Source organism: Dermacentor andersoni, chromosome 2 (genome assembly GCF_023375885.2).
Source record: "Dermacentor andersoni chromosome 2, qqDerAnde1_hic_scaffold, whole genome shotgun sequence".
NCBI classification, from domain to species: Eukaryota; Metazoa; Arthropoda; class Arachnida; order Ixodida; family Ixodidae; genus Dermacentor; species Dermacentor andersoni.
In genome coordinates, this window is record NC_092815.1 from 183657925 (window position 1) to 183683787 (window position 25863).

The 25863-nt window shown below is 48.3% G+C and overlaps 1 protein-coding gene across 2 annotated transcripts in view; it reads right to left on the minus strand.

Moving 5' to 3' along the window:
* bel (ATP-dependent RNA helicase bel) overlaps positions 1 to 25863 on the minus strand; it is a 76425-nt gene that overhangs the window by 15992 nt on the left and 34570 nt on the right. For both annotated transcript variants that reach the window (XM_050187140.3, XM_050187141.3), the window contains exons 7-12: positions 19235 to 19314; positions 16438 to 16677; positions 9960 to 10124; positions 6993 to 7155; positions 6492 to 6682; positions 1424 to 1541 (exon numbers count right to left, since the gene is read on the minus strand). In XM_050187140.3, the coding sequence (XP_050043097.1) occupies positions 1424 to 1541; positions 6492 to 6682; positions 6993 to 7155; positions 9960 to 10124; positions 16438 to 16677; positions 19235 to 19314 (957 nt within the window). The remainder of the gene's footprint in view (positions 1 to 1423; positions 1542 to 6491; positions 6683 to 6992; positions 7156 to 9959; positions 10125 to 16437; positions 16678 to 19234; positions 19315 to 25863) is intronic.

The following is a 25863-nucleotide window of genomic DNA, read 5'->3' on the forward strand; positions in this document are numbered from 1 at the left end:
CAGGAGGCGCTGCACAAGACGCTTCCAAAATTTGGCCTTGACACATCTGATGGTGCCCTGGTCCAAAGGTTGGATCAAAGAAGTACAATTCTGGGCATAAATTCAAGTTTCACATTTCTCAATCACACGTTCACGATATGCACTGAGCAATTGTCAACGATGAGGATAATTTTTTTTTCTTGCTCACTGTGTCGTCAAGCTGAAGCAGCCACTGAGTGAACAATTCTCGCATAATTCACGCTTTTTTGTTGGCTCGGTAGTCGCAAGGCAACAAGACGTTTTTCAAGCAGTGCGGCTTAGCAGACTTGCCGACAACTAACGGCTTGAGTTTTTCCGTGCCCGTGGTGTTGCAGCAGAACAGAACTGATATGCGGAGACGTGATTTCTTTCCTCTTTTGCATCTGTCACCTTTGAAGCTTGTTGTCTTATCAGGCAACAACTGATAAAAGAACGGCATTTCATCACCGTCTGGAGAGAAAGACTCAATCTCTTGAAAGCACTCATTCCGCCTGGCAACCACACTCTCGGCATCTGCTGCCTTTTCTTTGCTACAAGCAACCAGCCACGCAACGCCATTCCTTCGCCGGGAGTGGTGAAGCCATCCGGCACTTGCATCAAAACCGGAGATGTCCAAGGCGGCCGCGAACTGTAGCGCCTTCTGTTGAATAATCGGGCCTGACAAGGGCACATCGTCTTACCTGGCATTCTTAAACCACGTGAGGACGGCGTCGTCGACGTTCTGATAGTTGCCAAGCCGCAAGCAATTTCTTGAGGGAGCCAGCTGCGACTCTTGATGCAATTTCATTATCTTTTCCCGATACTTGAGCATCGTAGCCATTGTTGACGGGGGAATATCACGCTCCCTGCAGAGGTCGACTTGCTTTCTTCCAGCATTCAGCTGCGTCAAAATGTTCACTTTTTCTTTGAGCGAAGACTGGCGTCGCTTCTTTTTAACGTGGGGGCCAAGAGAAATTGTCAGCAAAGTGAACGCACAACACAATCACAGCACCGATAACTTCGTAGCTCCTGCCAATCGCTATCAATGTGGTGACTCTAGGCCTATGACGTAGTAGGAGAGTCCGAACATGACCATATGTGACGCTGTAAGCCTCAGGGATTCGTTACCGAAACTTCAACGGAACTTCCTAATAATGAAGCATATTGGTGATAATGGGATTAAATTACGTACGTGTTTCTGACATATTCATAGCACTGATACATTGAAAATATAGGAATTTTGGTAGGGATGTAAAAAATTCGTAAACCTGGAAAGTTCGTTAATGTGGTGTTCGTAGTAACAAGATTTTACTGTAATTTGTTTAGGGGGCTGTTAGCAGGGCACGTTTTGGATATAGAAATACGGCGCATGTGCTGAGCAAGAGAGGAAAAAAGGGGGAAAGACAAGAAAATTGCAAATACTTACCCAGGTTGCCCACACGGCCTGTACGGCCGATTCGGTGGACATACTCCTCGATGTCACTGGGCAAGTCGAAGTTGATTACATGCTTCACATTTGGAATGTCTAAACCTCTTGCTGCAACCTGCAACATGCAGAGCTTGTTTTCAACATGTGCAAAATACACCAGTGCTCAAGCTGAAGAAGTACAAGAAAATGGTCGTTTTTACAAGTCTCGGAAAAATTTACCACAACAAATAATGTTCCAGCACACATTGCAGCACAGCATATTATGCATAAGGAAGTCCTCTTCCCATAAACATACGTTGCCAAACAAAAAAATTTATTAGGTGAAAAAAATATTATAGGAAGCACCATTTTTGCTTCCAGCTGATAAAAACAACAATAAAGAACATTTCTACAAAAACATTAATATCAAAGGGAATTCAGATTATGCATTTGAAAGATAAATAACCAAGGAACAGTGTCTGAAAAAATAAATGCTCAGTACAGTGCCGTTCTTCAGATACAGTCGCTGACCGTTTATTCGGACCTCACGGGGACTGCAGAAATGTCCGAAAAAGCAGTCCAAGAAAAACAAAACAAAAAAAGAAAACAAAAGCAAAAACAAAATCCTTTATTTCCACGCACTTATTCGGGCTCGGCAGTAGGCTTGAAGAAATCGTTAGTGCGCCGTTGCACGCTGTTCCGTTAACGCGCAATCAGATAAGCCTGAATCTCTGAGAGGGTCGTACGGTCACTATAGGCGGCTGAAAGCGCAGTCACTGCTTGTGCACGCTCCGCATGCGACGGCAGCGTAGCACATGGTGCGTCATCTTCCGACTCTGAGTCATCGTCCGGCGGTGCAGCAGAAACCTGACGAATGATCTCGCCGTCGTCGAGTTCTGCGCATGTCAGTACAGCAGTGTCAGCACCTGTGAAACTGTCAAATGAAACGGTGTCCGGAATCGCAATGCAACCACTGCGCAGGTCTCGGCAGAACATTTTCCGTGGCAGTAGGGAGCACATCGGAAGGCGACAAATCTTAGGCCTCCCGGCACCCGCTTGCCGGCATTCCCCAGCGCAGTCTGCGCGGGCACTGTCGGCGCCATTAGACACTTGACGCGATGTTTCTGTACGCCGCGTTGGATCACCGAAACCTCGACACAGCACACAAAGCAAACACCACCGTGCGCGAAAGAAACAAATCAGCTGCTAGATTGTCTTGGCATGGCTTACTAAGCTGAAACTGGAACTGCTGTACGGCCACTCTATCGAACCAGGCAGAAACGATGATGATGAGCGGGGACATCCAGTAGCGCCACTTCGTGGGGCAGCAAGGAGGCTCCGTTCAAAACAAAAATGGCATTCAGCAAGTTGAACTATGCACCGGTCAGAGTCTGTGCATGATGCCCTCGATCGAGTTGGCTCAAGGAGTGTCCGAAAAATCACACGAGAGGTTGCAAGGTGTCCGAACTTTTGGCAGTTGTTATACATTATGGTCTATGGGGAGAATGCCGGTGCTGTGAAGCTGATCGAATAATCGGGCACGTCCGAATTTTCGGAGTCCGGAAAATCGGTCGGCGACTGTACAGAAAAAGAAACTAAGACCAGTTCATCGTTCATGCCATGCAGTGAAGCAGTTCCTGGATTTTGTGAAGCATAGGTGCACTCTGCCCTTTTCCCACAAAATGTCTGGTTTTTGTTCAGCTTTGTGGTTCTCATAATGCGTTTTGCAGTTCCACCTTTTCGGCAGCTTCTGAGGATAGTCTGATGAAAGTTAAAGGAGTGCCTCAATAGTTCGTCTTATTTCATGCGCCCCTTCCCGGACCTATCGCTCTCAACGTAGCTGGGCAGCTAGAAGATTATGCATCCAAGCATATCTGTTTGCATTTTTGCAGATTGTCTTTATCACTTCTGCCAAGAAGAAGAGTAGAAAGAAATCCCATGCAGTTGCAAACTGTCTTGCGCTGCTCCATAGTGCTGGGCCGAGATGTGCTACGGGCGGCCTTCTTGGCATGAACTTAAGTTTCTTTGGTGCCAATGGCAGCACATCCTAACCAAGCAAAGTATGCACCCTGAAGATAATCAGTAGAGCTCTCGGGTCGTGCAAAAAGCTTGGCAGCTAAGTGCGCACAAGAAAGGAGACCACTCAAGGCCGTAAACTTGCCGGTGAAGAGCTGCAGATGTCCCATGCAGACTCAAAACATTGATGCCATCAGAGCTTGAACCTGCTTCGCTGTCATCTTCGGAATTGTACCTCGAGTCTTTATCACCAAATTGAAGTGCGGGTGCAGCATAGTTTCGAGCACGACGCTTTCCTTGCAACGCGGCCGCACGGGACGCCGCCATGGGAGCGACTTTCATTAACTGCGCAGTGACACCGGCCGTGCCCCTTGCCGGGATTTTACAACAGAAGGAAAATCGAACCTCTTGTAAACTGGATGAAAATGCCAGGTCCACATGTTAAAATGCAGCGGACCTTCAGAAATACACTTTGGCAGAATGAAACGACTCTGACTCCAAGCCAAAGCTCACTAGTGAACAGCTGGCGTCATTTTCGGTTAATTATTACCGCTCAGTACTGATGCACAGCAAAGCAGGCAATATAATTTGATTCTTGACTTGTTTGGAGTCATTTGATTACGAACTTTTGATACTAGTGCAGTGTAATCTCGTGAGTGGCATGCTTTTTTTCTTGAGCGCAGCAGAAGGTGACAGCCATGCCTCTTTTCGCTACAACACATGCACATTAGTACGTAAAAAGCTCAAAAATCACAACATTGCCGGAACACGATAATTTAAACTGATCCTGAAAGTTCACTGCCTGTACTAGCTACTGGATGGCCTTAAGTGGATAAGAAACAGCTTCAACATGTTGAAATAGGCGATCTAAAGCATCATTCACTGGCGATCCATTTGAATAGCCGTGGTAACGAAAGAGTTAAGCGTGGTGTCACACACGCACAAGCAAACACGAACACGTCTCATTCAATGACCCCAGAAACCTTTCTATCAGAACACTGGAGTGAGAAAGTGCGGTAGCAGGAGCGAGCGAATTGACCTTTATGCGGACTTTAGCTTCAGCAGGAACTGAGCGAGGAGAACATTGCGCAGTGTGCCTAGATGCGTAGACTGTCTAACGGAGATCACTTTCAAAAGCAAAATTACACCCTTAACACAATAAAACAATAATCGTCATCTGTCTTGTCTAATTTCCTTTCTTTAACGCTGCGAACCTGGTACTTCCAAGTCACGAACGGCACGCGCGTTAGAATCAAACCAGACTACAGTCGGAACCCGCAATAACGAAATACCGCAACAACGAAATTCCAGCGACAACGAAACATTTTCCTATCCCCGGCGAACGCCCATAGGATTCTATCATTTCGTAACTCTCGGCAACGAAATGTAGCTGTACTGCAATTCCGCATCAACGCCCGACGCGTCTGTCTGCAGGGCCATGTACAAGTCGTTTGTCCGAAATTGCTTCAGACGTACCGGCTTCCGTTGGCCCGGTGATGACTAAATTCTGATGAATGCGACGAAGCCGCTGCCAGTGTTGCGAAAGTTTGGAGCGAGCTGTCAGAATTTCCAGAAGTCGTGGACGAATCAATGGTCAACGTGTTTGTGAGTGCTGATGCTGTTGCAACCACGGGAGAGCCAGAAAACGAAGACTACACTGCAGACATCGTACCGAGCACAAGTGAAAGTGGGTAAGGAAAGTAACGATGATCCTTTGCCCACATCCTTCAGTGCTTCTGTGCAAATGCGGAAGGCTGCGGCCTCACCTGCTCCAACTCTTTAGACAATGTGGTGAAATGCGTGCGTGGCAGGCAGAAGAAAATACAGGACTATTTCATGCAATACTAAGCTAGTTTTATCAATAGCGTGCTTTTATAAATGGCATGTGATTTTATGACGCCCAATTCTTTAGCAGGCCTATATAGAACTGTTAGACGTTTTTTTGCAAGCTTGATATAGCCGGGTTCGGCTGTATCAGCATGACAGAGCATTCTGGACAGGAAAGTAATGTATGCGTTTTCAGGAAAAGAAACGCAAGCAAGACAGATGACGATTGTTGTGTGGCAAATATACACAGTAGAACGCCTCTCCTGTTTGTGTCGGACCCGCACGCAAGTTTCGGGAACTCTGAACACCCATGATGCGGCCCAATTCCTGCCCGTCTCCACACATGTGATCACTTTCCTTTTAAGTGCGGCATCGTGATGAACAATCTGCGTGTTCATAGTCTGCACTTCCAACCTGATAGAGCAAACACAGGAAAGAGGAAGACGGACAGTGCACTAACCAAAGCGCACATACTACAGCATCTGGAGGAAGCTAGGGCAGCTAAGCATGAAGCGCGCACGAGGCGGGCATCTTAAGATGCCAATGGCGATATGATAACGCAGATTTAGGGTCGTACTCAATTCTAATGCACAGGCAATTTCTGGACCCGTTTTATCAGGAAAAAAGTGCACATTAGATTCGAGTAAAAGCACGATATGAACACCTGGGGTAGCATGGTACATGATAGTTTTTGCATTCTGCTCCCATTAGAAACGTGGCCACCACATATGAGAGCACTCACGACTGCGAGCTTGGCAGTGCAATGTCACTGGGCTACCATGGCAGGTACACGAGGAGTGTGCTACAAGGAAATCACATGCACAACTGCATAATAAGAGGCCCGTGTATTGCCAAAAACTACCACAACCAGCGAAGGAGCGCAAGTTATAACTCAGCAATTTGCCATAGCCAAGCTACTCCTTTCATTGCAAAACAATCGCAACAAATGATTCACACATGCACTCCATGTTACCAAGGACGCTGATGCACGAAGGTACAGAGCTAGCAAGGTTACGAAGGCAGGGCTGGTCAAGACACCTTGTGGCTAAGCACACGGCACTGAGGGATACTGCACACTAAATTACAAGACGCAAAAGGATACACAGACGATAAGAGGAGGGGAGTTGGTACTTCTATTACACCTCTAGGGACAACATGCCGAACTCTCCTACATTTAATTCCAGGCCAATGCAGCAACATTTGTGCAACCATAGAGTGCGCAACAAGAGGTGTCAATACTCACAGCTGTGGCCACCAGGATCGGGGTGCGCCCTGTACGGAAGGACCAAAGGGCCTCCTCCCGCTCCCGCTGGGTCCGGTCCCCATGAATGCTGGTCACTGGGTAGCCCTCCTTGAGCAGGAAGTGCTCCAGCGAATCCGCACCTTTCTTTGTCTCCACAAAGCTCAGTGTCAGCGAGTCCGATGCCGTCGCGTCTGGAAGACAAACGGCCCCCAAATGTGACTACTCCTAAACCCGTGTTGCTTTAGAAGGAAAGCTACTTAACTCTCAACCAACATCGCCTGCATGTTGTGAGTGTAGGCTGTGCATGCATATAACGGCATCACTGGATAGTCGTGCCGGCAGTTATCTGAACAAATGACTAGGGCAACTGTTACACCAGGTTGTTCACATTACAACCTACACAAAGAGCTACCATGCAATTTAGAACTAGGTTTGCAAATTATGAACTTTAACACGAAGCAAGCCTGGACAGGCAACAAAGTGAAGGGAGAAATCACTCACGGCCTCCATTTCTAAGGCCCGCAGCATTCAGCAGGTCCAGCAGGAAGGACCGCTTGTCGTGCTCCTCAACCCACACCACCTTCTGGGTGATGTTCTCTGACGTGCTGCCCACACGCCCCACGGCCAGGAAGATGTAGTTGTCCAGGAACTTGCGTGCGAGTTCCTACGGAAATACGAGCACAATCGGCATGGAGGCGCAGGCAAGCTCAATCACCACACTTCTAGCTTCACAAACACGCTCCTTTCTGCTGCCACGGAGCCCCGCTACACAGCCAAAACACCCGTGCTGCCTTGGAAGGACAGCGCTACATACTGGGCTTACTTGCTCCTTGCATATACAGTCGCCGACCGTTTATTCGGACCTCACGGGGACTGCGGAAATGTCCGAATAAACAGGTGTCCGAAAAAGCAGATTAAGAAACAAAAATGAAATCCTTTAGTTCCCTGCACTTATTCGGGCTCGGCAGTAGGCTTGAAGAAATCGTTAGTGCGCCGTTGCACGCTGTTCCATTAACGCGCAATCAGATAAGCCTGAATCTCGGAGAGGGTCGTACGGTCACTATAGGCGCCTGAAAGCGCAGTCACTGCTTGTGCACGCTCCGCATGCGACGGCAGCGTAGCACATGGTGCATCATCTTCCTACTCGGAGTCATCGTCCGGCGGTGCAGCAGAAACCTGACGAATGATCTCGCCGTCGTCGAGTTCTGCGCATGTCTGTACAGCAGTGTCAGCACCTGTGAAACTGTCAAATGAAACGGTGTCCGCAATCGCAATGCAACCACTGCGCAGGTCTCGGTAGAACATTTTTCGCGGCAGTAGGGAGCACATCGGAAGGCGACAAATCTTAGGCCTCCCGGCACCCGCTTGCCGGCATTCCCCAGCGCAGTCTGCGTGGGCACTGTGGGCGCCATTAGACACTTGACGCGATGTTTCTGTACGCCGCGTTGGATCACCGAAACCTCGACACAGCACACAAAGCAAACACCACCGTGCCGACGCTAGTCGCACAAACGAAAAACGTGGCCTGCTCGCAGCGTCGTGCGCGAAAGAAACAAATCAGCTGCTAGATTGTCTTGGCATGGCTTACTAAGCTGAAACTGGAACTGCTGTACGGCCACTCCATTTGCCACTATCGAACCAGGCAGAAACGATGATAAGCGGGGATTTCCAGTAGCGCCACTTCGTGGGGCAGCAAGGGAGGCTCCGTTCAAAAACAAAGATGGCGTTCAGCAAGTCGAACCAACGTTGGTCGAACTATGCGCCCGTCAGAGTCGGTGCATGATGCCCTCGATCGAGTTGGCTCAAGGAGTGTCCGAAAAATCAGACGAGAGGTTGCAAGGTGTCCGAACTTTCGGCAGTTGTTATACATTATGGTCTATGGAGAGAATGGCGGTGCCGCGAAGCTGATTGAATAATCGGGCATGTCCGAATTTTTGGAGTCCGGAAAATCGGTCGGCGACTGTACACGAATACCACCGAATTGAATTGTGAACATTCGGATATTTGCATACATGATTCCTATACAGGCAAACCTCAACACAACCAACTTGTACTTGCAGCAAGAAATTCCATTAATTTGAGGTTTTAAAGTTGCAACAGTAAAAATAATTTTACAAATTCGTAGAAAATTCAATTCTGGTGGATAGCATCTTGCCAGTAAGCAAGCATTTATAAAGAAATCGCAAGAATGCTGTCCCGGCACGCATGCTTTGATAGCTTTTGCTGCTTGAAAATAACTTTTACAGGGGTGGAACAACTGAAACATGATTTGGAGCAAGTTTTGGGGCAGCATCCAACTACACCAGATACATATAAGGCAAGACCAAATTACTGCTACATATGACTAAGCTAACCAGCAACTTATACACGACTAGTCCAGACGTCATTGACATGGCATCAGAAATTTGCCTTTTCAACATTTTTCTTTCGAGTTTCCGAAGCTTACATGCTTGCTCAAGGCTTGCATTTCTTTTCATTAAGAGCACATAGCCACTTTATCTTGTTCATGTCTTTCTGCTTCGCACCTGAGTTGATAATTTCTTCAGCACTAGTGAGCAATGCCTTGTTGATTGGCACTCTAAAGCTCTCTTTTCTGCTTCAAGAAAGGGTTGCTCTGAGGCAGGCGTCTCTGTTGCCATCCGCTTGTTTGGGCTTTCTTCAGCACTCATCCTCTGTGCGTACTTTGCACGAGAATGCTTCACACTCCTCAAAAGGTCAAGGCTGAGAGGCAGCTTAGTTGCCTCCCCATCACAGCACTGAAGGAAACTTAACAGGGTGCATTCCATTATTGCTAGCAATGCCCAGTGAGCTCCGTCCGCCTAGAAAGTGCTTACTTTCCCTGAAGCCCCATTCTAGGTCAGCATTGCTGTAGGGAGAGAAAGAAGCACTTTTATGAGCTTAGAAAGCTCATAAAAGCTCCCGCCTGTCACAATGGATCCACACGCATGGGTCTGGCTATATACATTATCAATGCAACCAATTTGGCTTTTAACGGGCTGTCTAGAACAGACAAATTGTTGGGACAAATTTTGTCTATGTGGTGTAACTGCAACATAATTTTCTGCAGCGATGCACGCCTGCATCAGTGCGCTACACAAGTATTTCCGGCCACTTGCAGAACATGCTCACTTTCTTGGGGACAGGGACAAGCTTTAGGCATAACGACCTCTTCAACTTCTTCAGAGACAAGCGCTCAATACTGGAGGCTTTTGAGAATGCCAGATTCAAGATGTCTCGAAAGCAAATGCACACCGTCACCTACTCGCAGTTAGGCCTACTTGGAGTTGATTGGGAAGGCCGTAAAGCCTGGACGTTTTAAGTGTGAATAAATTTACATTCTGTGAAAATAAATTCTGAAGGTTGTACATTAGAGTGAGCACAATATGCGCTTTGCAACATTCTGCAATTGGACCTTCCCAAACGCCCAGAACAGTAGTACAAGGTGGTCCCATTCATTGCAACACTCACCTGCACTTTCTTGGGGAAGGTGGCAGAAAACATGAGTGTCTGCCGCTGGCCAACAGGGGGCATGTTGTCTTCGAGCACGATGCGCCGGATCTGGGGCTCAAAACCCATGTCCAGCATACGGTCTGCCTCGTCCAGAACCAGGTACCGCACTAGCTCCAGGCTCACCTGCAACAAGCATTAGTGTTGCTCAATCAAGCTGCCCATTCAAAGATTTAGCTACACAAGCTCCTGTGCAATACAGTTGAACGCAGGACTTGTGGTGCAAGCATTACCAGAATGTAATGAGATTGACCAGACTTGAAGATGCCCTGCAAATTTTCATGCCAAATCTGCCAGCCTGTCACTAGAGCCAAGTGGGTATTGTTTCCCATTACTCACCGTGTCTACACGAATTTAGGCAGCCCCTGATTCTAAGCCGACTGCCAAATGTCCGAAGCCAGAAACAATTAAACTTGCCTTGAATATAGGCCGAACAAAAAAGTGAGGACAGCGTTCACAAAATGGAAACAGTATTTATTTAATATGAACATGTCGAGCTCACTCTACATCATCGCTGCTAGCCTTGTACACTTGCATACCCGTGCCCATACATGAGCAGACAGTGCGGCATTGTCCGTACGCGTCGAAAGCGGGGCAATCTCTGAACAGCTCCTCCCTGTTATCGCACACTTATTTTCATCGCTGTGGCCTCGTTGCGGCTGGCACACAAAAAAAAGCGTCTCCTGCTGCCCCCTCCAACGCCAGACATTTATCTCATCGATGCCGAGGACTTCGGCTAGAACGTTTGAGGGTGCCTCTGCGGCTAGCACAACTTTTTGTTTGAAAGTGGCAGCATAGTGGCATTGCCGGTTTGGTGCCATTATAATAATATGTCGCATGCTGATACGCCACAGGTCAAAATGCCGACATCGCTCATGTACTTCAGTCGGCTACTGGCGCAGCTATTAGCGGCTGCAATACTGACTTCTCTAGATGGCGCTAGCTATGTACTATATTATCTTCAATTACAAACTGGCGTGTTCATTATTATCCTTGAATTAAAGGGGAGACGCGGGTCTTGAAACTGCAAGAAATCGCAAAAAGTAGATTGTCGGAAAAGCCCATTTTTGCTAAGTTTATACATTCAAGAATCCCTCCGCGAAATCTAGAACCTAAATTTAATCTGAAAATAATAAAGAATTGTGCTTATAGGGGCCAGGGTGGATGCGAAATTAGCAAAAGTTGGCCAAAAATGTTCGAACTTTGCACCGTTGCCATTCGCAAACATGGAGGCTGTTGTAATCGCGGCGCTGGCACGAGTTGTTGCAACCTCAGTGCTGACGCCCGTTGTTGCAAATGGGTCGCAAGCCCCAAGGGTAGCGTTGGCCTGGCGGCCTGGGGCACTGGAAGCATCCGAAGGTCCCGGCAAAGCATGAGTCAACTGGTAACAGAACAACTTGTTTATTCTAGCATCGCAAAAGAGCGGCCGGTCAGGTCGACCGAAGTGAGAGACGGGAGAGCACGTTACTCAACAGAAGAAATCGGAGCCTCTCTTGGCGTCCGGGAGCAGCTGCTCTTATACTCTCGGAGTTGAGGGCAAGAGGAAGGCCTCGTGCGAGACCACGTGACGGCGGGGCACGGACGAGCTGAGAGACAAGTTGAGATAAGTGTAGTGACGCATCCGCCTTGCCGGCGCCGGACAGACCTCCTCGCTTCATACTTGGGAAGCTCCTCTCCCCGGCTGCCGCGCTTTGACAAGCGTGGGCACACACACACACACACGCACACACGAAGACACGTGGCACTGAAACACGCCTGGACGCGCTTGGCGGGGAGGCTTTGCGGCAGCTCCGAACGGGCCAAAATGTCCGCCGCTTTGAACGAAGCCCCGGCGTCCGTTGCATCCGCGCCGGCTATACCGCGCGTCGTAGGCGAAACGTAACAAGGCCGGCGGCCGCCATCTTGTGCTTGTTTTGAAGCTGTTTTCTTTGTGTGCATTTTGCGCTGGTTCAAAACGGCGTTGGTGAAGGGAAACAGCCGGTATCACATCATTTCTGAAGGATGCGTCCGTTCCGCTGATTGGCCAAAGCGCGCACACCCCTGCACGTGTGTTTCACTACATTTGTTTATCTCTAGTTTCATCGTGCTGCTGTCTAACGCTGTCTACGTTTGTTCAGCCGCTTGCTTCACGAAAACTTTGATAAGGTGTCAATTTCGCTAACCGAATGGCTGGAGGAGATCGCCGTCTCAAGGCTACTACGCGTGAAGCAGCCATGGAATGCGCGACGGAAGGCGGCTAGGCCCGTCATACTGCCGGAGTTGCCGGTTGCTGGTCTGCCTGGAGATTCTGCCAGATCGAGTTCAGAGCTGCAACTTGGCATGTCTACTGTCAACACTTCGTCCGCCCACGCCTGGCATGTTAGCACAGATTGTGTAGACACTGTTTTCTTCACGACCAAAGAAAGTAGTGAGCGCGTAGCGTTTGCTGGAAAACGCACCTGGCGTCGCAGTCTGCAATGGAGCGCAAGTTCGAGCAGCTGGGTATTGACACGAAAGAGGACGCCAATGAAAACGAAACTAAATTTGCATTTGTGGATTTATCCGTCGTACAAGAGTTCCTTGGATTCGTGCTGTGTGTCGAGTGCGGCAAGGAAGCGGTGATGCTTTCAAAGGACCCCGCCAAGGAGCACGGGCTCCTTTTTTGTGTCTAAAGGTATGTCAACGTCCTTGCTTTGCTTCCGTTTCGATAGCTCTGCAGCTCCCAACGTCTACCGATTTTTGCATATGTTTTTACAGAAGGACATTTGCCTGGCATGACCGAAGATACTGCTCCAGGAGAAGGGGCCCAGTCTCTGCTACGGCCCCTACTGCTACCCCGGGAAAATCAGAAGCTTGTACTGGAGTGCTCCACCTGTGGCATGCGCGAACGATGCGCCAAAGCCTTGAAACGGCTCATCGGAGCTTTCTCACATGTCCAATAAGGATCACACGAATAGAAATGCTGTGTCAAGCAAGCTTGCCAAAAGGCACAAGCCAGCAACAGACTGTCTACAGTGCTGGGCTACTATAGGTCTAGGTGTGACCTGCGCTGAATGCACAATTATGTGAATGTGCAAAATAAGTTTTGTAAATTTGAATTTGGGATTTTATGCGCCAGAACCACAACATGATTCTGGATTAATTTTGACCACCTGGCATGCACAAAACAAGTACATGAACTTTTTGCATTTTGCCTACACCGAAATAAGGCTGCCATCACTGGGATTTGATCTAGATATTTTGCTGCAGCCATAAACTTTCTGCAAAGAACATGTTTTGTTCTAGCCGCGAACTCTCCGCAACTTTATTAAAAGAGATGCCATTTGTGTGCTAGCTTTATTGCATTGCTTTCAACGACTATGCATGATGTTGCAACAAATATTTCAGTGTTATTTTTGCCCAGTGGCCACATATATGTCATGAACTTGTTGCTGAAGGACAGGGCTACATGGTGATGTAATTCATATTGCCATATTGCTAAGCCAATAAGAGTTACAGTGAACTGAAAGTTTAGATTCGCTTTTCTCAGCATTGCACACTGCCTTACGGAGCATCTTCATACCGTATTTACTCGCATAATAGGCGCACTATTTTTTCAGAAAATCCGGCGCGAAGTTCGGGGTGCGCCTATTACGCGGGGTAAAATTTACGAAATTTTTTCAACTCGCATTCCCGCGCTTTAAATTTTAACATATGTCAGGAATATGGCTACTCTCACATAATTCACCAATAAATCCAGCATAAAAGGGAAAATAAAAGCTACCTACTTACCTTTTAATGAACAGGCGAGAGACGTTGACTGAACACACACGTAAAATTTATTAAGACTATTCAGAGTCCGAGTCCGAGAGAACATCCTCATCACCGCCGGGTGGAGACTCGTCTTCCTTGTCTGAGCTCCACAGCATGTCGTCTTCGCTTGCATCCAGTGCATTGGAGATCCCAGTCTTCTTGAAACTTTTCCTGACGACGTCATCCGAGATCTCCCGCCAAGCTTCCACGATCCATTCGCACAGCATTTCCATAGGCGGCCTCTTAATTTTGCCACCGGGGGTTAGTTGACGCTGTCCTCCAGCCATCCAATTGGTGTAAAGCCTTCGAACGTTGTCCTTAAAAGGTTTATTTAGGGAAACGTCCAAAGGTTGCAGCACGGAAGTGAGGCCTCCCGGAATCACGGCAATATCCGTACGCACCTCTGACAACTTCTCTCGGACACGTTCTACAAGGTGCCCGCGAAAACTGTCTAAAACGAGCATGGCCGGATACAACAGGCCGCCCGGCCGCCGGCCCCAGACGGTCTTGACCCAGTCCACCATCAATTCCGCGGACATCCAACCTTTCTCTTGGACCCTCACGTGTATGTCTCGAGGGAAATTTCCCTTTGGGAGCGTCTTTCTCTTAAAAATAACATAAGGCGGCAGTTTGCGTCCATCCGCAGTCACTGCCAACATGACAGTACACCTTTGTTTTTCAGCGCCAGATGTTCGAATAAGCACACTCCGTGCACCTTTTTCCTCTACTGTTGTATTTCTTGGCATGTCGAAACAGAGAGGAGTCTGATCTGCATTACCTATTTGTGACAAAATGAAGTTTTTTTGCTGCCGGAGCCGTATGACGAAACGGTGGAAATCGAGTACCTTGTCCTCGTATGCTGAGGGCAAGCGCTGGCACAACGTTGTGCGCCTCCTCAAGGTAAGTCCGTGGCGTCGCATGAAGCGCGTTGTCCATCCGGAGCTTGCTTTGAAGTCTTTCGCTTCGATGCCCTGCGCTCGGGCAATTCTGCGTGCCTCCGTCTGCACTATGTCCTGCACCGTCCTGTCGAAGGCCCCGTATGTGTTGAACTAGTTGATCTTCCACTTGCGGATACTTCCCCGACTTTGCACCGCGGAAGGCCCGTCGCGACTTCTTTGTGGCCTGAAGTTTTTCTTGCTGACCTCGCCAGTAGCGAATGCTTGTCTCTCCGACACTGAAATGCCTGCTTGCAGCACGGTTCCCATGCTCGAGTGCATACTGCACAGCTTTCAGTTTGAATGCAGCCGTGTAGCTGCCGTACTTGCCCATAGCGGAACACACGACCACACGAACTGCACGCCGTTTGCAAAATGGCGAGATGCGGCGATTTGTCTTTTCTTTGCCTGTGTCGGCATGTGTAGAGCATTGATGGCGATGGCACTGTCGCTTGTGTCGAGTTGCCCGGCCTCCGATAGTCGCCCAGCTTTCCTAGCTGCCTAAGCGAAGGTAGCGAAAAGCTTATATCCGCGCGGCGGTTTGGAGAGGAGGGGGGTGTTATCGATAGTTGATGGAAGAATTATTTTTCGCTCGTTGATGCGTTTTTTTTTCTTTTTTTCTTTTTACGGACGCGTTAAGTCCTCGTGCTCGCTGGCTACGCGGCGGTTCGGGGAGGGGGGTGTCGGTAGTTAATGGAAGAGCTAGTTTTCGCGATGTTCCATGTGCTGTGGGCCCTCAGCAGCTGCGACGGCAGCAACACTAATGAGACTAGTAGTCCAGCAAATGCGTTGATAAGCTTGGGTTGTGAAATGTGCTTGCGTTTCTTTTTTTCACCCGAGATGGAGGGGGCAGGAGGGCGTCGGCTTGCAATAGTGTAAATGCGGTACTGACCACAGTGCCAAGTTCGGGGTGCGCCTATTATGCGCGGAAATAAAAAAATCACATTTTCCGCGACCAAACTGGGGGTGCGCCTATTATGCGAGTGCGCCTATTATGCGAGTAAATACGGTATGTTCTTTCCAAGTAGAAGCAAAATGTTTGGTACCAATATTTTGTTACCGAATTGATCTGGCCCGTGATGCCATTTATTTATTTCTAAGGTTGCTGGCTAAATTCCAATTGCTACTGCTTATAAATGAAGATTAGCAAAAATATTGCAATCAAGCTTACATAGTGTTTTTTTGCATTGTAAGTGCACTGAGAACAAGAACATTTGCTTCAATGGCTAGAGCTACTCTCTGGCATTCTCGTAATATGCTTCGTTTTTGCTTTTGACAAAGTTAAGCTTTTGAAAAGTCCCGTAGTACATCAACTGAATTTCTCTATTAAAGACTTGGTATCATTTGTTCCAATGTAAATATACAAAATCTAATTAGATATTCGCAATCAGTACAAAAAAACTTAACAATGCTATTAAATATGGTAAGCTTACCGACTTTTGGCAATACGTTTTTTTCTGCAAGTAAATTCCCAGTCTTTTCTGTCTCATTTTCCCGCTAATGAAATTCCAAAAGTGAAAATTTTGCTTTCCCTGGCGATTTCATTATTGCGCATTTAAACTGCAGATTGTTTTTACAGATTTGAGCATTGTTGCATGCAATTCTTTCCACGGGATATATACGCACATTTTTTATTTCTCCCTTTCCGGGGTGTTGTAATTGGGGGAGCGGACCAGAAAGGGCCAATTCAGTAATTGAAAGGCAAGCAGGCTGCCAGAGAAAACTGTGCCCACCTTGCCGCGCTCCATCATGTCAACCAGACGCCCTGGCGTGGCCACCAGCAGGTGGCATCCTCGGTCCAGGTCCTTCATTTGCTGCACAGGATCAGCACCCCCGTACACAACGCAAGGCCGCACGCGCGAGCGATACGCAAACTTGCAGGCCTCCTCGTAGATCTGGCAAGCCAGCTCACGCGTCGGGCTCAGGATCAGCGCCAGCGGGTACTGCTTGGGCCGACTCGAGTACCGGTGGGGCTGCACAGGGCAAACAAGGCTCAGCGAGCTGCAGCACAACTTATTCCTGAATGGCCATAGTGGCATGCTGTGACAAAAAAAAGGAAGGAAAGCATTGAAGACGAATGGAGAACTCGTTTCCCGATTCAGAGCGGGTTTTGCATTTTGCCGAGTGGTTGGTTGAATGAGTCACTCTGACACACCATTCACTACCACTCCACCCTTGTTGCAAATAAAGATCCCTAGATACAGTGGAACCCTGTTCATACGTTTTTCACCGGACCGAGGAAAAGAAACCTAACAGCCGGGAAAACGCAACCGTGAGGAAAGCTCCGAAAATGAACGAAAAAAGTGCAGCTTCAACTATAGACAATTTATTTCCACAGAGTGCGCTTAGGACTTAAAGTCTAGAATGGTGGTTTGCCGTTTCTTTCGCTCGCTAGAAATCGCACGTTTCTCAATAGCCTGGAAGGCCGCATTGCTGTCAGCGTCGCTGTGAGGTGCAACATACCTACGCCAGAGCCGCGACGGCTTCTCCAAAGCTAGGATTTGGCGACTCCCCGGCATCATGCGGCTCGTGCTCGTCGTCGTCACCACGCCACGGCAATGGCAACGGACGAAGGAATATCCGCGCGGGAAATTTTGCCATCTTTGGCGTAATCATGCTAATGTGCTAACGATTGTTTAGTATTGCTGCGGAGCGCGCATGTCCGAGCAGCCCGGTTGCGCGCAGCGCGGCGTGGTTTCACGAGAAATGTAAACAAGAGAGGAGAGCTGGCCCGATAGGCGGAGCAACGCCAACTTCCGGCTTCATTTTAGCTTCACAAAGAGTGACGTCAGGGCCTCTCCAGAGTTTCCTTCCTCCGTGAGTCGACACGTCCAACAACCATGCGGTGACCGTAATGTCAGTGATGATAGTGAGAGCATTTTTCACGAATGGCCACCTAGTGGCGGCCTCTCGAACTGGTGTGCGGCTTCTTGCAGCCGGTTCCATAGCCAAGCCCGGCCAAAACTCGTCAAAAGCCAAAATGGCGGTTGGAGCGCGTTGCCTACTTTAGCCCAGGTGGGTTCGGGGTGCTAAGTTGCAACGTATCATGCGGGAACGTTTTCACAGCTACTATGTAACAGCGGGGTTCCTTATACAGTAAAACCTCGTTAAACCGTACCCGCTTAAACAGTAGTTTCGGTTTAAATGTAGTAAAGTCAATTCCCCGACTCAGCGGCCATTGAACATAATGTATTTAGTATCCGCATAAACCGTACCAGCTTATTGCGTACGCATCGGTTAAAACGTAGCGTTTCCACTTTTCGTCGCGCAAACACGGCGGTGCGTCGCCTCCACCGGGCGGTCCGGCAGAACAACAAGCCTCAGAGATCGGTATAACGGCCTCCAAGCGCCCTGTGCGTTTGCACGTGAAGCCGCATCAACATCAACATCATTTCGACGCCGTGCCAGAGAGCGAGAGAGCGTTATGGCGTCGTGCAGCGAGGACTCGCGTCATGCCGAAGCTCGGATAAAAAAGACGCCGGGTGCTCAGCATAGAAGAAAAATTAGACATCATCCGTGCTATCGAACGTGACATGAAGAAGTCGGCGCTGGCCCGCGACATGGATCTGCTGTTGACTACAGTGTGTGGCATTTGGAATGCGAAGTTGCTCGGCAGCGCTGCTGCGACCGCGAAGAGATGTCGGCTACGAGGTTAGACTTTTCGCCATCGTTGCCTCTGTTGTTGCCGAAGTGTCGACTAGCGACAGTGATGAGCACTACACGGAAAGCGACAGCACGGGCGATTCAGGCCCGATAGTGGCAGAAGCTGCGCGTTACGTCAGCCTCGTGAATGCAATCGTCGCAACGAGAACAGGGGCGCGATAACGTAACTATTCCAAACGAAAAGTTTTCCGAACTCCGGCACCCGGCAATGAAAAAGGCGCCCCGGAACTTATGCAGCACTAGTGCGCGCGTGCACGGAGAATACGTAACGCCAACGAGGAATCTGCCGTGCGAGTGTTTGCCGAGAGGAGGGGGGCTGGCTGAGAAGCTGGCACGCAGCTTGAGTAAGTTTGAGGCTGCTGTCGTCGTGCTAGGCCGCCGCGGCATCAAACGAAAATAACACTTATGTCGCGCGAAGTGAATAAATACTGCATGTTTTTTCCCCTTTCATCGCACTCTCTCTGAGTTCCGTTTTCTACAGGTAAGTGGGCGATGTCATGCTATTTCGGTTAAACAGTACTACCGTTTAGTACGTACTTTATCCGAGCTCCGGCCGACTACGGTTTAACGAGGTTTCACTGTACATTGGATCCCATGGAAGCTATCCCGGGATCGGACGAAAACTACGTAGCAGCCGGGAAAACGCAGCAGTGAGGAGCGTAACAACGGGGTTCTACTGTAGATGCAAATTAAACTTAGAAAATTTACTGGTGTCAATACAATTGTAAACAAGATCTAAAAATTGGGCATTGAACTGCGGCAATGCGAGTTGAAAGCACCCTCTGGGATAAAAGTTTTTGTTTGACATTAATCTGAAGCCACCTGAATCGACCATCTGGAAAGCACTAAACTGAGTACACCACTCACCGCAGGCACATTCTTGGGAGGTCCCTCCTCAAACACCTGGTTCAATATGGGCACCAGGAAAGCCGCTGTTTTTCCAGACCCTGCAAGGCAAACGAAACACAGAACATCTCACCACCTGCCTGCACTTGCTTTGGCCCCCACGAAGCAAGCCAAGTGAGCCTACTCCGTTAACGAAGCACAAACGAAGCACTAACACCGAGCCAAATTCCAAAGCAGTCTTATCAGCTTTCAAAAATAACCCCACGAAAGCATGAACAATCAAATAAGAGGCCTCCTGGTTAGCCAGCAAATGCCAGTTGCGGTCCAAAGACGGAGTCAGAGCCCAGAGTTGTCGAAACTCAACAAAATATATTTTTTCTCATAAGGCACCACATACACACACGCACACTTCGGCTAGGCACATCACAATGCAACTTAGATGGGTGTTAACAAAACTCTAGAAAATAATGAACGACAAGCACTAAGAGTTCAACACGTACAGTACAGAATGAATAGGAGTACCAAATGACCACTTCAATTCACCCGTGCTGGTTTTGAGCCAGACGCCATCACGTAACTTGAGACAAATCTCGAAGGGCCTTCCAGAAATGCAGGCGCCCGAGGAACTCGCCAGCTAGCTTGTCGAGGAATCCCCTTCTGTGGACATTTGGTCTACACGTCACATCTCTTCACTGGCATAGTCCGATTCCCTTGATTCCAGCATGGTGTTTTGATCGCCTCCGCCGGCATTTCCTGAACTTTCTGACAGAGTCGTGCTCCCATAGCATGAACAAAGCCTGGGAATATTGTAGACATTTCTCAAATTTTTGGCCACGACCACAGAAACGTCTTCAAGGAGAGCGGCGGCTCATTTGTTGGCACATGCTCTCTTTCTCTCCTTCGCGCATCTTGTCAGAACTTCTAGTCTCCGTTGTCTGTGGCGATATGCGCCCTCTCCCTGTGTCGATAAAAACGACGTACAGCGTGAAGGACAAGGACTGCAAGAGAACCCTGCACTGACTTACAACAATATTTTATTGCGTTGCCACATTACGTGTATAATACACAAGAGGAGGCATGCGCAGAAAATGAAAGGCAGTCACAAGGGGTGTTCTAACAGCGAGCCATTGTACTAAGTACAAGGTCACTTTAAAAAACGCCTATTACTAATACTATCTGTTCAGATATATGACTTCACTAGGTGTCAGCGTGATAGAGGGGCACTAACACACAAACTACCCAGTTTTCTGATGAAATCTGCTTCTATAATTTCCCACGTGAGCTGTGACCTGCGTCTCCCTAAAACTTCCGTATCTTCAAAGAGGGGCACGCAGCCAACACAGCCGCAACTCCGGCAATGGATGCCCAAGTGGCCTACCAAAAATTTGGGTAAATGTGCAACTTTTGTAATTGATACTGTATTTACTTGAATCTTGGCCACTCGATTCTAAGCCGACCCACGCATGCCCGAAGCCCGTAAAAATAAGAAAACTTACCTTGAATGTTAGACAAACAAAAAAGTGAGGACAGTGTTCCCAAAATGAAAACAGCTGCATGATTGCACTTTGTAAAAAAAAAAAAAAAAAAAAAAAAAAAAAGGCAAATTCAGGGGTGCAATTACTACGCGAGCTAAATTTCCAGAATAATTTTTTTTTATTTTGCATTTGGTGCGGGATGACAACAGGTCAACAAATAGGTGGCTGCCGCTGTATGTAGTACGGTACACCAAAACAAAAATGGTGGCCGGCGAAATAAGCCGAACAGGATTTTTCTTCTTCTTGCGAGTACATTATGTGCATTGAAAGTTTCTTCCGCATCAGTAATGAATAATATCGTTAACGTCGGCAAGTTTGCGGCAATAACGTAGCCATGTCCACTTTGAGGGGACAGAAACAGATGGCCGCGCTTAGCTGCATGCTGCGGAAACTGTAGCATTTGTCTTCACTACTATCCTAATGCAATACGTTTCCGCTAAGGGTGGGCGAATATCTTAGCTGTGTTAAGGTATGAATAGGGTACACTTCTAACGTATCAGTGTAAACGTGGCTATCGTTGCCGCTCACGATTTGTTGCGTACCCTCGAGTGCAGACGAGAAGAATCGAAAGGCGCCTTTTTTGTTGCTGTTGACCACAACCATTATAAAGCCTGCACATAATAAAGGCAAGTTTGGTTCTAGCTTTTTTTTTTTTGGTCATGGAAGTGCAGAAAGTGATGAAAGGAATGAAATGGGGCATCTGCTTAAGAATGTCTGGTGCATGCAGACCGCTTGGTTTGTCTTGAAGAGTCGTTCGCGTAGCATTCGACAGATGGTAAGCGCGATCATTATTAGCTAGACTTGGCAACGACATATCGCTGCGGCAAGTTCGGGTTGATCATTACACACGAAATAAAAAAAAGCGAATTTTGACAACAAAATTCAGGGGTGCGATCATTACGCGAGTGCGACCATTATGCGAGTGAATACGGTATTTAATATGAACATGCCGAGCTCACTCTACATCGTCATCGCTGCTAGCCTCATACACATGTTCGTATGCTTGCAGATGCACGGAAGCTCACGTACGCACGCTCACACATGTGAAGACCGTGCGGCAAGGCTCGTACGTATTAAAACGCAGTGCAATCTCAGTGAAGGGCCTGGAGGCATGTGCTATACAGTACAACTATCCCAGGGGCATCCTCTAAAGAGAAGAAGAGCCACGAATGTATGGGACTAATTACATGTAAGACCACATCTCTGAGGAAACCTAGGACTGTGTCTGTATTAAAAAGCGGTTCTGGAACAAGAAACATTGCAGGATGGAGAGGAATGTGCTGCCGGTATGCTAAGGAAAAATGTCTCTCTCTCAGATTCGGCAGAGGACGTGGAGTACGGTCAGCATCTCCCCGCATCTACCACAGGTTGGAGGCTCACTGTATACTAATCTGTATACTAATTTGCTATTGCTATCAATGCTTTGCTTTTTGGGCAAAACTATTCTATTTATCACAACTTTAATGAATTGGGAGCAAATCTGTTTTTCCAACTGAGAGAAAGTTGTATTACTGTATGAAAGAATCAGGTGCATGGTACTGTTAAGGACTTTTCTTTCTTTAGGTTATGGCAAACAGGTGTGCGCTACAATCCAGGAGCGTTAGTATTAAGGGGGGAGGAGGGGATCAGAATTAACTTTTTTGTTTCTTGACAGAAAGGGCTGAAATTTGGCACACACACTGCACATTGCAATAGAGAGACAAATCTAAAATTTCATTAGTATATCTTAATTAGTTTTTGTTTTATAAGAATTTATAAGTTCCTTGCTTGTGGAAAGCCTGGCACAGTAACGAAACGTGATAGGGAGCTGGAAATACTTTGCATGTTTGCCCAGATGTCTAATCTACATCAAGACAGTGTTCGATTTTTTTTTTTAGTGCGCTAATAATTTTTTGCTCAACATAACATGCACATGACTGCTTCACTGCATGGAGCCATGTAGTAATTGTGAAATAAATAATGGAAAGAGAAAGAAACATTTCAAGACTGTCTTTACGTACAGCACAGCTTGTGGATCACAGCAAAACAAACTGGGCCAAGATCGGTCCAGCCATTGTTGTGCTATGCTTTCCACGAGTGAGGTGATTGACAAAAAAAATGCAATGGAGAAAACTGGCTGCAAAGTTTTAAAAGCACTGCAAATTTATTAAAAAGCACCAGGGCTGTAATATTTTGAATCATTGCTGTCAGGCATCTTCTTACACCTTTGCTACATTGTTTGGTGGGCTTTGGATGCCTTCTTCAGGCGTTCTTTATCCTTTTCTTGCGCCTTCTGGAGTAGTGCATGACCACCATTTTCACTGCCAGACCGAGCCTGGTATCGCAGTGTACACCCACAGAACGCTGTTGGCATCTTGGGCACAGAGTTTTAGCGATCAAAGAGTTCATCGCGGAAACAGGCATAATACAGTAGAACCCCGCTGTTACGTTCCTCACTGCTGCGTTTTCCCGGCTGCTACGTCGTTTTCATCCGGTCCCGGCATAGCTTCCATAGGATCCAATGTATAAGGAACCCCGCTGTTACGTTGTAGCTGTGAAAACGTTCCCGCATGATACGTCGCAACTTAGCACCCCGAACCCGCCTGGGCTAAAGTAGACAACGCGCTCCAACCGCCATTTTGGCTTTTGACGAGTTTTGGCTGGGCTTGGCTATGGAACTGGCTGCAAGAAGCCGCACGCCAGTTCGAGAGGCCGCATGAGGCCGCCACTAAGTGGCCATTCGTGAAAAATGATCTTACTATCATCACTGTGATTACGGTCACCGCTTGGTTGTTGGACGGGTCGACTCACGGAGGAAGGAAACTCGGGAGAGGCCCTGACGCCACTCTTTGTGAAGCTAAAGTCAAACCGGAAGTTGGCGTTGTTCGTGGCGTTGCTCCGCCTATCGGGCATGCTCTCCTCTCTTGTTTACGTTTCTCCCACGCCGCGCTGCGCGCAACCGCGCTGCTCGGACGCGCGCGCTCCGCAGCAATACTAAACAATCGTTAGCACGTTAGCATGATTACGCCAAAGAGGGCAAAATTTCTCGTGGATATTCGTTCGTCCGTTGCCATTGCCGTGGCGTGGTGACGACGACGAGCACGAGCCGCATGATGCCGGGGAGTCACCAAATCCTAGCTTTGGAGAAGCCGTCGCGGCTCTGGCGTAGGTATGTTGCACCTCACAGCGACGCTGACAGCAATGCGGCCTTCCAGAGTATTGAGAAACGTGTGGCGATTTATAGCGAGCGAAAGAAACGGCAAGCCACCATTCTAGACTTTTTTAAGTCCTAAGCGCACTCTGTGGAAATAAATTGTCTATAGTTGAAGCTGCACTTTTTTCATTCATTTTCGGAGCTTTCCTCACTGTTGCGTTTTCCCGGCTGTTACGTTTTTTTGCCCCGGTCCGGTGAAAAACGTATGAACGGGGTTCCACTGTAATGAACTCTCATGCCTGCGCTTCTGTAGTCGCCGCTGACACAAAACACGGCTCGAGGAGAGTCTGAATCGTGCGACGATTCGTCTGGTGAGCCTTGAGTCACCATACAGTATGTAGCTCGTCGACGGTTGGGGCTCACTCGCAGGCTGCGTGTCCCTGTCGCACGATGCATCGGAAACGCACACCGTCTCTGCCGGCGATGGAGACCTTCGACCCGCGTCGCCTCCAACAACGCGATTTCGGTTGCCGACTCGCGCGGCCGTACGCACAGGTGCGAGAGCCTCCGTTGGCACGTCTTCCGGTGGCTTGGTTATCAGTGTCGATATCACAGGGCGATTGTCGGCTTCGCTGCTGGAATCGTACGGTGCAAGATAACGTGGCACGTTATCCGCGTGTTCAGTAGGGTTCTCCGCTTCTCCCGCTGGCCGCTGTCTTTTTCTCGCCGTAGGAGGCTTGCGCTTCCGTTTTCCGAAGGCATGCTTCATTTAAAAGTTCTTTTCGAACAAGCGACGATCCATCACTGATCTCGGAGCTTTCATAAATCCGAATTCTGCGAGTGTCAAACGAAGAAAGACGCCGGCGTGGTTTTCAAAGCAGACAACTGCGGTCCGCTGTGGTTGCCAGCTTGCCCGCTGCTGCAGCAGCAACCAATGGCGAGACGCCTTTCAGTACGGCAACCAATCGGAGGCCCGCTTTCATCGCAGGGCCCATGTGACCGCCTCTAGTAGACTCGCGCGTCTTTTGTGTTTGTGTGTTTGTTACAAGATGGCGACGACCGAAGAATTCAGAAACGGAATGGCGAAACTTCGAGCTTTCGAACGATACCAAGATGGCGGCGTTCGGTGGCGGGAAAGACTAGTTAGGGCTCCGCGAACTGCGGTGATTTTACGCGATTAAAGGCTGTTTTCTCGCCCTACGCACTGATAAATTAATTTTTTTCGGGCACTTTTAGTGCGTTTTCAGTCAAACCATTTTGATACAATGTAGATCAGGCATTGCAGATACCGAAACGCGTCGTTGCCAAAAATCGCTTCTTTTTTGCGATTTTCGCGATCTGATTCCCGCGTCCCTCCTTAAGTAAATACAGTACTATGCTTTTGATTTTGCCAAAGTTCTTAAAAAGGCTAGAAAGAAATCGATTGAATTTCTGCATTAAAACCTTTGCATCTTGTTTTAATGCAGATATACAAAATCTAGTTAGATATTTGCAATCAGCAGAAAATACTGAACAATAATGTTAAGGGGGGACGCGGGGATCAGATCGCGAAAATCGCAAAAAAGATCGATTTTTGGCAACGACGCGTTTCGGTATCTGCAATGCCTAATCTACATTGTATCAAAATGGTTTGACTGAAAACGCGCTAAAAGTGCCCGAAAAAAATTAATTTATCAGTGCGTAGGGCGAGAAAACAGCTTTAAATCGCGTAAAATCACCGCAGTTCGCGGAGCCATAACTCGTCTTTCCCGCCACCGAACGCCGCCATCTTGGTATCGTTCGAAAGCTCGAAGTTTCGCCATTCCGTTTCTGAATTCTTCGGTCGTCGCCATCTTGTGACAAACACACAAACACAAAAGAAGCGCGGGTCTGCTAGAGGCGGTCACACGGGCCCTCCGATGAAAGCGGGCCTCCGATTGGTTGCCGTACTGAAAGGCGTCTCGCCATTGGTTGCTGCTGCAGCAGCGGGCAAGCTGGCAACC